General features: G+C 28.1%; 1 protein-coding gene across 2 annotated transcripts in view; it reads left to right on the top strand.

The window, feature by feature from the left end:
- LOC107451172 (ATP synthase subunit alpha blw, mitochondrial) overlaps window positions 1–6,961 on the top strand; it is a 23,467-nt gene extending 16,506 nt beyond the window's left edge. For both annotated transcript variants that reach the window (XM_043054630.2, XM_043054625.2), the window contains exons 9-10: window positions 4,767–4,911; window positions 6,503–6,961. In XM_043054630.2, the coding sequence (XP_042910564.1) occupies window positions 4,767–4,911; window positions 6,503–6,735 (378 nt within the window). In that variant the 3' untranslated portion in view covers window positions 6,736–6,961. The remainder of the gene's footprint in view (window positions 1–4,766; window positions 4,912–6,502) is intronic.
- Window positions 6,962–12,382: the final 5,421 nt, after the last annotated feature.

Raw genomic sequence — 12,382 nt, 5'->3', positions numbered from 1 at the left:
TTAAAACAAAACTTACAACAGTTACTTTTCTCAACAACTGAAATTTAGAATAGTGTGATTAAGAAAAATATGTGAACTGTTTGCAATTTCAAATTAATATTGAAATGTACAGGTTTAGAATTTTCTACAGTGAAAAGTTTTCGGAACTTCAGTATTCAAAAAAGTATACAAAAACTAGACGTTAAGAACGTATCCAATGAGCGAGCAAAGCGAGCATTGGATTGCGAAGCAATCCGAAATGAACTGTGAAAGCAGTTCTGGGGGTTGGTGAGCTCCAGCGAGCAGGGGGCGAAGCCTCCTAGTATATATATAATTATATTGTAAAATAATTATTTTGTATTTTGTTAATGTATACAGTGCTTAAAAATATTTTTTGAGTGCTTAAAAAGTACTTAAAAGGTGCTTATTTTTTGTTTAAAGATTTGGCTATGCACCCTGATGACAGATATATCTGTTTATGGGAATTAGACCTAGGTTTGCCAAAGTTAGTCTAGCCCAGAAATGCCCAGCTGGTTTTTACTGGCAGAATACTTGAAGAGGAAGTGTTAATTGATAACTCACATGCAAAAATTTAAGATATTCAGATTTATAGTAGCAAAAATTAATGTAAAATAATAAAGATGAACAAATATAAAGCTCTGGGTAAAGGAAACCACTTTATTAAATTGTGTCGCTTTTTAGTCTGTAAAACAAATAACCTGAAATATTACTAACTACACATATTGCATAGTTTATTTGAATTGTAATTTCTTCAGGGTTTGTTAAAAATACATCAACTTATATGTATGATATACATCCAATTTTAATTTAAAATGTTTTCTTAATCTGGTATTTAAAGTAAAAAATGTGTAAATAAACTTTCTACTTATAAAAAAGCTTGTCGATTGATGAGAATTTTAAAAATCTTTATTTTTTCACTACATTCAATACAGAATAAAATAGATTTTATTAAGTGCATTATTATGCATTGTAACTGACATAATTATTCCTAACATTAATGTTTGCAGTTTCCTTTTGTAATTCTGACATCTGCTTCACTCTTCTGAGGAAAAAACTAGTCATCAAATTTATTAGCTAAAAGTATTCAGTATTTGTTCTGATTATTATGTATTCTTTATTTTCTAGCTTCTTTTTAAATGATATTTATTATTTTCTAGAGTATGTTTGAAGATTTTTCTCTTTGAGATCTAGTTTATTAATTGTCAATTCTACTTTTTTGTTAATTTGTCATTACACTGTCTTTTTTTTTGTGTGTGTGCTAGAGCTGAATCATATGTTTATTTCAACCTACTCATATCTTCATTGTTACTGCTTCTTTACAATTATAGTTAATATAATTTTTTTACTATTTCACATCTTTGTTTTCATAGTCCCATAAATCATTAACTTTTGGGCACGAACTCCACTTAAGCATATGTGTTTCTATCTTTGAAATCCTGATCCATCTGTTCTAGTAATTTATTTTCAGTTCAATTTTACTTCATTTTATTCAGATTAATTTTGTTTCTGATTAGTTGGTTCAAAGTTTAGTTGAGTATTTAATTCCGAAAATGCATTTTTGGACTTCATCCAGTTGAATAGACTGTCATCTACTTGGTCACTGATTATTTTTGCGTGAAACTGATCATTTTTCTGTTATTTTAGCCACGGTTTTAAAATAAGATATTAGTTTCAATGATTCATAGGTTTTTATATTAGAGTTCTGGTAAGCAATTATGTGTGACGTTATTTTCAATCCAAATCATATCTGTTCAAGTGACTGATTATTTTGAGGTCAATTTAATTTGAATCCTAACCCATCTTCATGATTACTGATTATTCTCAAATCTATATTATCTTTTATTCTTTCATTTTAACTATATTGTAATTGTGTATTAGTTTAATTTTTTTTTTTTTTTTCGAAAAAAAAAGTTTAGGTTAGAGTTTACAGGTTACATGTTTCTAAACCCATCGCTTTACTATTTTATTTATAATTTAATTAGGTATAAAATTGCACTCTTCCCTAAAAGTATTATTTACTTAGCTTAAATCCTTAAAAATAGTAACGAATTTTGTTAAGTCAAATATTTTCAAACAAAATATTTGACTAAACAAAAATATTTGAAACTAAAATTTAAATATTCAAAACAATATTCAACAAGAATGGCTGTCTTAGCTTTTCTTTCCAAATTTACTGAACATAATACTTTGAAATTTTATTGAATGCAATAATTAAGAAGAAATGTGACAATTTTTGTTCATGAAGAAAAAAGTGTAAGGTGATGGTAACGATGAAAATTATTTTATACTTCTGGGTATTTTGCTGTTTATTGTTATAAGTTTACAAATTTAAAATAACATTAATTAGAAATATATCTTAGGTTAGCATCTATTTTATTCTCTCATTTTTTTTTTTTTTTTTTTCCTTTAACAAAAGTTATTAAGTTTTAATTCATTCCTATAGCTTATTTATTTTTGAAAATTCTTTGATTAAATTCCTTTTGGAAAAAGTTTATTTTTTTCCGAGACACTGAAAGGAACAAAAATAAACTAAAATTTGAAAAAGACCAGTGCAATTGTTAAACAAATAAGTACTAGCTTAAATTCAAACACATTAAATTTAGTATAGCACAAAAAGTTAAGTTTCTCTTCACACATACTCTTTTTAAATTTTTCTGTAGAAAAACTGGGCTTGTTTAATATTTTAGAATCTTGTTTCTGTTTGCTAGTATCTTATTTGATAATAAATTTTGTTGATTGTTTTAGAAGTTTAAATTTCGTCATGAAATTGTATATTAATTACATGTGCATGTAGTTAATATACAATTGCTTAGGTGTTGGTTATGAAATACTGAAAAAACAAATTTGTACAATTTATAATTTTTTAGACATAAGATATACAAACAGATAGGGTTAAAAATTATAATCTAAGAATCAAGCATCAATGACCTCTAAATATTTTATTTGTAGCAAAAGCGATTCTGCTAGTTGTACTTTTAAACTTATATTTTTATCCACAATATTTATCCTTTTTTTATTACGTTTCGTAAACAACTTTTTCAGGGGTCATTCTATACCGTAAAAAGCTTAGGGCGCTAAAAAATTTTATGCGCTATAGTCTCATAAAAATAAGCACCTATTACAAAGAAAAGCATATTTCACCAAAAATTGATTAGCTTTTAAAATACCCTATGTATACAAAATTTTTAATTTTATTATTAAAAAGGAAATCTTTCTTTTAAAGAGAAATAATTGACTTTTAAAATCTATTTCAAAATGGCCAATATCATGTAGATTTTCAGTGCAATCATTCTGAATCAAACCTGTAAAAAAATCTACTAAAATACGAAATTTGCTGGACAAAATTACGAAATTAGTATTGCAATGAAACGAAATCTGTCTTTTTTATTTGTATATGTAATGAAATACCAATATGAACGAAGCAGAAAAATAAAAATTCCTCACGTGACTTATTAGCTTCGAAGTCTATATGTACATAAGAGATCTGCTTGATTTGCTATGTAACAATTCTAGGTTTGTTTTTTCCTTACTTAGTACCTTTTTGATGTTTGCAGAAAATTGTTAGAACTGGCCTATACTATTTTAGCTTCATTTTAAAAAACAATATGTAATTTCTTTATATTGAAAATTCTATTTGTATTCTTTTCATAGGTTGCAGGCTCTATGAAATTAGAGTTGGCTCAANATGGTGACTACTCAAAGCGTAATCTATAGGATATTTAACCATGATATTTCAGCTATACTAAACTATTTCATTTACTATAGCATTATTTAAGTATGTTCAGCTGTTTTTCTAGCAATTAAAACTAATATATATAGTTAGCCCACTATAGCTCACACAAGAGCTCAGTAATTGTTGTTTCCTCTTAATATATCACTTATAATATGTACAGGGAAAACACAGGGAATTTTTTTTTTTTTCAGATTTGAGTGGCAACCCTGATATGTTTAATTCTGTTTGTATTATTAAATAATAAATTACTGAAGATTTCTGCATCCCCATTAAAATCTTTATTTTTAATTGAAATACTTAGAAAACAAATGTGTAAAATTTATAATTTTTTGGACATAAGATATACAGATAGGGTTAGAAATTAGAATCTAAGAATCTGGCATCAATGACCTCTAAATATTTTTATTTCTAGCAAAAACAATTTTGCTAGTTGTACTTTTAAACTTATATTTTTTTTTTTATCCACAATATTTATCCTTTTTTTATTACATTTCGTAAACAACTTTTTCAGGTGTCATTTTATACCGTAAAAAGCTTAGGGCGCTTAAGATTTAATGCGCTATATCCTCACAAAAATAAGCACCTATTACAAAGAAAGGCATATTTCACCAAAAATTGCTTCAAATCGTTCGGAAATTCTTGTAGATTTTCAGTGCAGTCATTCTGAATCAAACCTGTAAAAAAATTGACTAAAATACGAAATTTGCTTGACAAAATTACGAAATTAGTATTGCAATGAAGCTGAATCTGTCTTTTTTTATTTGTATATGTTATGTAATGAAATACCAATGTGAACAAAGCAGAAAAATACATATTCCTCACATTACTTATTAGCTTCGAAGTCTATATGTACATAAGAGATCTGCTTGATTTGCTATGTAACAATTTTAGGTTTGTTTGTTTTTTCCTTACTTTGTATCTTTTTAAAGTTTGCAGCAAATTGTTAGAACTGGCCCATACAATTTTAGCTTCATTTTAAAAAACAATATATAATTTCTTTATATTGAAAATTCTATTTGTATTCTTTTCATAGGTTGCAGGCTCTATGAAATTAGAGTTGGCTCAATATCGTGAAGTAGCTGCTTTTGCCCAGTTTGGTTCAGATTTAGATGCATCTACACAACAGCTTTTGAGCAGAGGTGTAAGACTTACTGAGTTGTTAAAACAAGGACAGTATGGTATGTTTACTTTCTCATTTAAGGACTTTTTAAATTGATTCAGCTGTTCCCCCTCTGGGTTTTTTTTTTTTATAAATGTACATAAAAAAAATAATAAATTTAAAAATAATTGTTTACCCGCATCCTATAAGTAGATAAAGTACTGCATAATAGAAAAACTTATAGTATAATTTTCCCTAGAAAATTAACAAGAGTAGTATCAAGTAGCATTCAATTAGTTGTACTGAAAATACCCATTTAAATTTTAATAATAAATATTATTTAAAAATATAAATCTAAAAGGCATTTGAGAATGTATGCCAAAAGATAACTAAATTGCAGTTTCAGACAGTTATTTCTTTACTATATCTTGTAGGAAGCCATTTTTATTAGTAGTGTCTTCAGATCAGCAATGTTATAAAACCTTGGAAATATTTGTATCTATAATAATATATACATTCATTGTTGTTTTAAAAAGGTTCCCTTCTAATTGCAACAGGGTTAGAGATATCTAAATATAGATGGATTCCGATTGAAATTAGTTAAATATTTGTTAAAACCCTATAAATCTTATTTACATAAGGCATATTAAGCAAATTTTTTAACTAAAATAATTTGCAATTTTATATAAAATGTTAACATTTAAAAAATGTTATTATTTTGCTTGCACTTGATATAATTATGTACTACTATCCTTCTGTTGCAGTATAGTGCGACGCAGTCTTATTTTTATATATGTCATAACTGCCAATTCTACTGGATTTTCCAGTAGACTACTAGATTTTGCCCGTTTCTCCTGGTCTACTGGTTTAATAAAAAAAAAAAATTCTGTTTTTTGCACTTTTTAGAAACTTCCATAAAATTTAGTAAGTTTCCTGAAAAAAGTCCTATTGGAATAGAATTTTTTCAAAATTTTTTGCTTGCTTGAATATTTAAATAATTATTGCCAATACATAATGAAGCGAACCTCGTTTATAATTTTCAGTTTATTTTTATTTAGTATGTATAATAATTTTAAAAAATCTTAACTATCAATAATAGATTACTTATCTATTATTCAAAATTATGAGTTTACATAAAAACATTTCAAGTTCATATAATATCAAACATAAATGAAAAATGTAGCCAGCCATTTATTGTAAAAGATTGTCTTAATAGTGTAAAATAGTTTTCGTATTTTTATGATAATTAAAAAATCCCTAAGTTTCCCTAGATGTAAAATATTTCGTATATTTTGCAACAGTTATTAATAACTCAAATGCATTTTTTCATATCCATGTTGGCAATTATGTATCGATATAAATCTGGGATAAAAGTGGTTAGTTCTTTTACAAAGTGATATTTTATTATCTGTAACATCTTAACTTGATTTTTTTTTTCTTGTTACAAATCCAGCGTGATTTAATTACTGGAAAAACTTAACAATGTCACTTGTTGTGTTTTCCTTTAATTTAAGAATCCGTTAATGAACCTAACTATTTTCCTACTGTTTAATTATCATTTGTTTATAAATTAAATTACTATAAACTATCGGTGTTTTAGAAATAATGTTAATATATAAGTTTTATCTTTGTAAAATTTATTATTTTATTGACTTTGTGATCATTTTCAGTACCAATGCCCATTGAGGACCAAGTTGCCGTTATCTACACTGGTGTCCGAGGCTACCTAGATAAACTTGACCCATCTCGAATTGGTCAATTTGAGAAAGATTTCTTGCAACACGTCAAGAGCAGTCACCAAGATCTTCTTGACACCATTGCAAAGGAAGGAAAAATCAGTGATGAAACAGATAAGAAAATGAAGAAATTAGTATCTGAATTTGTTGCTAACTTTCAAGCTTAGGACCCAAATTCTTTAAATTAACTTTTGTTTCTTCTAAAACTTCATTTTAGAGTATTAAAAAAAATATTTAGATGTACATGATGCAATTTCTGAAATTCGTTCACATGTCATTTTCACATGAGATTGGCCAGGAAAAGTTGTAGATGAACTTGTTTTTCAAATGCCTGCCCTGGAAATATATTTCAATACTTTGATTTTTTTTTTACAATAAAAATCTGAAATACCTCTTTTGTTGTTTTTGTTTAAGAAATATTTCTTTCCTCTTTGACACTGCTATATCTATTGGATTCATTTAATCTTAATTATCAAATTAATAGTCATAGGGTTTTGTTTTGTTATCACAAAACTTGATACTTTAGATGAGTGCAGTCAAAATTCTTTTTTTTTTAGAGAAGGTCTTAATATTTTAGTATTTCTCAATTTTTGCATAGAGAAACATTTTCTTAGACTGAAAGAGAAAAATTTTAAAGAAGCTATCACCAGGTCTTGAACCAGTCAAAGAAATTAATATATATTTTATTTTTTAATCGAATTTAATTTGAACAATCCCTTAAAAGTATATACTAAAATTTTATTTTGTTGTGAAGTTTTATCTGTATTTTAAAATTTAGTTCCACTTTGAAAATTATAGCCTTTAAGCAATTTTATCGAATTTTTTAATCAAAAGAACTAGATATTTATCTATATGCAGCTCAAAATTAAAATGGTAATAATCAGTGTTTTTAAGAGTCTGGCAGTTTTTTTAAACTTTATTTTGTTGACATTTATAAGGTGTATGTGTTTTTAAGGTCAAAATTAAAGTTTCTGTAAAATTTTAACATCAATTTACATGGTATTGAGTCTTAAGACTTTAACCTTTAAAATCTGCTTATGCAGACAGTAATTCACAAAGCTATATGTTTCAATATATAATTAATGAGTAGTACCCATGAAAAAGCAAGATCTCTGTGGTGTACTCTTGTGTGTGTTTTTTTTTTTTTTTTTTTTTTTTTGCTTTGCCGAAAGTGATCAGTTATAAAATTATTTGGAAAAAAAATTTTAACTATAGCAGAAAGAAAATTTAATTTAGATATATGGGGACTTATTCAACTTTTATAATGTGGTCTCTAAGCTTTGAATACCTAAATAATTAGGGGAAAACAGGTGTAGTTTAAAAAAAATTTTGATTACACCCTATATGAATATCTGAAGTAGTTAAAACCCTCCTTGAAGCTAATTTCCTCAAAGCTATGGGTTCAGGTTGGTCATTAACCTCACCCCTAAAGGCACTTCTATCTGTGATGCAGCGTCAAGGGTGAGTACTTAACTTGCCATCACAATTTGTGAGGTCACTTTCTTAATTAAGACACAGATCTGAATGAGGAAAGTTCAGGTCCCTGTACCTATGATACTGCTCATTGACAGACTACTGGACTTTCAATTCCACAGATTTTACGAGCATGTACTCAGCGGAGCTTGTCAAAGTCGAGGTTCGAATCCCGGACCAGAGTCAAATTCTCTAACCACTGGGCTGCTTCAGCCCTGCAGAAGGTAGTAGGTAGCCTTAGTTGACCGTCTATACTGTTGCAGACATTGTCTAACTGATTGAGCATAAATTTGTTTTGCAAACGACTACAGATTCACGCACATTGTTCATAATGTGTTTGGTGGTCATGCAGATTAGATATCTTTTTAGCATTTGGTAATAGGGGGCTACTGAAACCCAGATCGATTAGCATAACCATCCTGAACCTGTCTATCCCGTATTCTGTCGAAGGTTAAGGGTTATAGGCTAATTCAAGCAGCAATACTGTTGTGACCCCCTCCCTACACTTGTCCTCAGAACTGCTCACGCTCTAAGCTTCGTTATCTAAGTTCGCCTTGCTTACTCCTTTATCTACAAAGGAAAAAGTTACAAATAAAATCTTAATTGGCAATCCACTCAATATAATTGTTTTGATGTTCGCTTGTAAAAAACGCAACTTAATATTTTAATTACTCCCCCAGTAGCAGAATTTACTCAGTCGATTTCACCATCTTAATAAATCCTAAAACCTGGTAGAGATTATTATTGTAAAAATATTTCTTACCCAATAATATGTAAGGCTAAATTTTAATTCGAAAATTTAAGGTAGGTAAAAAATTAACTCTAGAAATATAGATTTTATAAATTTAATTTAAAACGTGAAATTATACTTAATAAGAAAGAAAGAATAAATCTATATTTAAAGCATCTAAACTAAACAGAAAAAAAAGTTATACAGATTAAATTTAGCTTAAAATTAATGCAATAAATGTTACCTAGAAGTACCATTCCAGCGTATTCAATTACAACAGAAATATCCATAATGATCACAGATTAAAAATAATCTACAGACACTGATAATCTCCAATACCCGATGCCATGCTGGAGAAACTTAGCTCAACTTTTGCACGCCATTTTGCTTATAAACAATCAGCTAACGTCATAGGTCCCATGTGTGGGTATCAGTGATCTTCTCTTGAAGTGCAAGTACCCAAATTTTCCTCCAAATACGGATTTGACAAACGTTCTAGTTTTCGATTGTGAGTTGTTTTTTTAACGAATTAGACTTGTTTTGGTCAGAACAAAACGCAGGCAATTATCTAAATTAACTGTTATTCATGATAGTAGAATACTATATTTTAGCAAGACAAAAAAATAACGCATTTTCTCTGATAAACTTTGTCCCTTAATATTCTCTATTATATATATATATCTTTGTCTCTTAATATTATATTAATTCTTTTTAAATGATCTACAAACATTCAATAACTAGGGACAGAACGAACCATGGACATAAAGTTAAACAGTCATAATAGTTAAATAAATAATCCCTAGAAACTGGAGCGGTAAGATATTTGATAAAAAAAAAAACTCATTCGCTTCAAGAATATGTAGACAGGAAATAGCAGTCGATATGTTTCAAGCTCTCATTTTCAAGAGAAGANATAGTTAAATAAATAATCCCTAGAAACTGGAGCGGTAAGATATTAGATAAAAAAAAACTCATTCGCTTCAAGAATATGTAGACAGGAAATAGCAGTCGATATGTTTCAAGAGAAGAAACAAAAGTGATTACAAATATAAAAAGTAAAGTTGTGAACAAAAAATGGATTTTTCGTTGAATTCTTTTTTTTTTTTTTGCCATTTTATGTTGGCAACTTTACGTTTCATATTTCGAATTACTTTCATTTCTTCTCATTCAGGTCTGGCAACTGTTACTTCCAATAATCTGTTTTCGAAGCGAGATAAATTTTAAATAGGTAATAGTCATAATAATTCTCTACATTCTACACATGAGAAAAAAAATTTTTACATGTGCTAAATACCTGCAAAAAGATAAATAATTTTTCTCTCTCTCTTATTTTCAACTTTTATGGAATTTAAATCGATGGCGATTCACTAAAATTTTATTCATTGGTCTGAAATATTAATGGAGACGTTTAAAAATTTTCAATTATTGAAGGAGACATATACCAGACGCCCATGAAACGAATGTTTGTAAGAAATTTTGTATGAAGTATAGTTTTTATACAAGTTTTTTTTCTACAGCTAATTCAAAATATTTGTAGAAATATCGGATTTATTTCCTAAGAAATGATAGATTTTTTCTGGGTGTTTTAAAAATGAAAACTGCGCGCCGGCAACCAAAATCATAACTAGAAGACCTATCAGCTGTATTAATCTGCATTACAAATCAATGTCAATAACCTGATTAGTGTGGCTAGCATATAATTCACAAGGGAAAAACTATCAGCGGTCATTTCCATTTCAAGTTGTGTTTTCTTTTTTTCATTCCCTTATACCCGCATCATTGTAATATTAATTTTTTCCCTGTTCGACCTAATTTCAGCAATTTTAGCCGCTTCCTTCTCTTTTTTTTCTTTAATATAGGGAGTGGTACAAACGAAACAAATTGTCTGCGATTTTAACAACCTTAGCTCAGCAGTCATGAATTCAATCAATCTGAATGGGAATACTATAACAATATTAATGAAATCAAAAGGGGAATTTCCAACTAGATCAGTAATCAGATTTATGAACATTATTCTATTCGCAGACGATATTCCTTTTTTTGTTATTTTATGGAGAATCGTTTGGAAATAGTCGATATTACGCCTATCTAACAAAGGGTAATATATATCCTTCTAGTCATTATATTTTCTAGAAATATCTGGATAATTCTTATTGTGTATACCTTACCAAAAAAGTAAGAAGAATTTAGAAGAATCTGAATAAGAATATAACAATATTAATGAAATCAAAAGGGGAATTTCCAACTAGATCAGTAATCAGATTTATCAACATTATTTTATTCGCAGACGATATTCTTTTTTTTTGTTATTTTATGGAGAATCGTTTGGAAATAGTCGATAATACGCCTATCTAACAAAGGGTAATATATATCCTTCTAGTCATTATATTTTCTAGAAATATCTGGATAATTCTTATTGTGTATACCTTATCAAAAAAGTAAGAAGAATTTAAAACCACTCACTAAAAGATACCGACGAGAAATTTTGTATTAATGTATGTTACTAAATGTATACTGTTTTCTACAAGGATAATATTGCTTTAAAAAAAAACTGAATGTTATCATTCAGTTTTAAATTCGGCCATCTAAAAAGCATTACCTGATCAGATGCTCTTTGACCAAATGGATGCTGGTAAATTAAATTATTTCGCGAATCATCACGCAATATACGCATTAAGATTTATTCTAGATTTTCAAAAGAAGAAATTGCTAAAAATTATTCTATAATCACTTTTAAAAGCATATAAATTTTTAAAGTAGTTTTATACAATATTCTTAGAAATATACGGGCTGACAAAGAATAACTTCGAGAGTTATAGTTCTATAATTTTAATGCTTAGTAAAATAATACAAACCAACTTTCAAATCAATAATGTTACTACCTGCAATATATTTACAAATTCTTAAAGTAACCATCTTTGGCCTTAATGCGGAGTTGCAAATAAAAGTTTCTGCTTGTCTTAACTCATCTGCTGATATTTCGTCCTATTAATCATACATGGAGTTTTAAAGGATGGCAGTTTTGCAAAGTTTAGTGCATCATCAACAGAAAAAATTCCATTGAATTGAAATCTGTGAAATAATATGGCCATTCTTTTGCTGCAGTAAAGCCAGGAAAATTTGGCTTGTCTTATTCTTGAGTGCTTTTAGTCTGGTGTACTGGAGCAATATCCCGCTGAAATATCTATTTTTGGTTTCAAAAAGTTTTGCGTTCAAAGAAGCATAACATCTTTCAAAATAACAAAAAAATATTAAGTTTCAGACAAACTTTTATTTTATCGTTTGACGCCGACTATTTGCATTGCAATGATGTGAAAAGCAATGTTATACATTATATGTACAATACGGATAAAAAAGTGAACACGAAGAATAACTTTTAATCTAATGATCGGGTTTTCACATACTAGGACTCAATCTTAATTGTCCGATGGCCTGAACTTCGGGCCGTTGTATAAGTAATATACTTTTTTTTATTGTTTACCACTTGCGTTAAAAAGGAATAAGTTTCTGTGATTACAAATGTCAGGCTCACAGGCGTGTTTTGTTACTCCGAATAAGAATTAAATATGAAATAATATGTTGTCAGTTTGTACTGTTTAAAAAATATCTAT

Source organism: Parasteatoda tepidariorum, chromosome 5 (assembly GCF_043381705.1).
Source record: "Parasteatoda tepidariorum isolate YZ-2023 chromosome 5, CAS_Ptep_4.0, whole genome shotgun sequence".
Lineage (NCBI taxonomy): Eukaryota > Metazoa > Arthropoda > Arachnida > Araneae > Theridiidae > Parasteatoda > Parasteatoda tepidariorum.
This window is presented reverse-complemented; position numbering and strand designations above follow the sequence as displayed.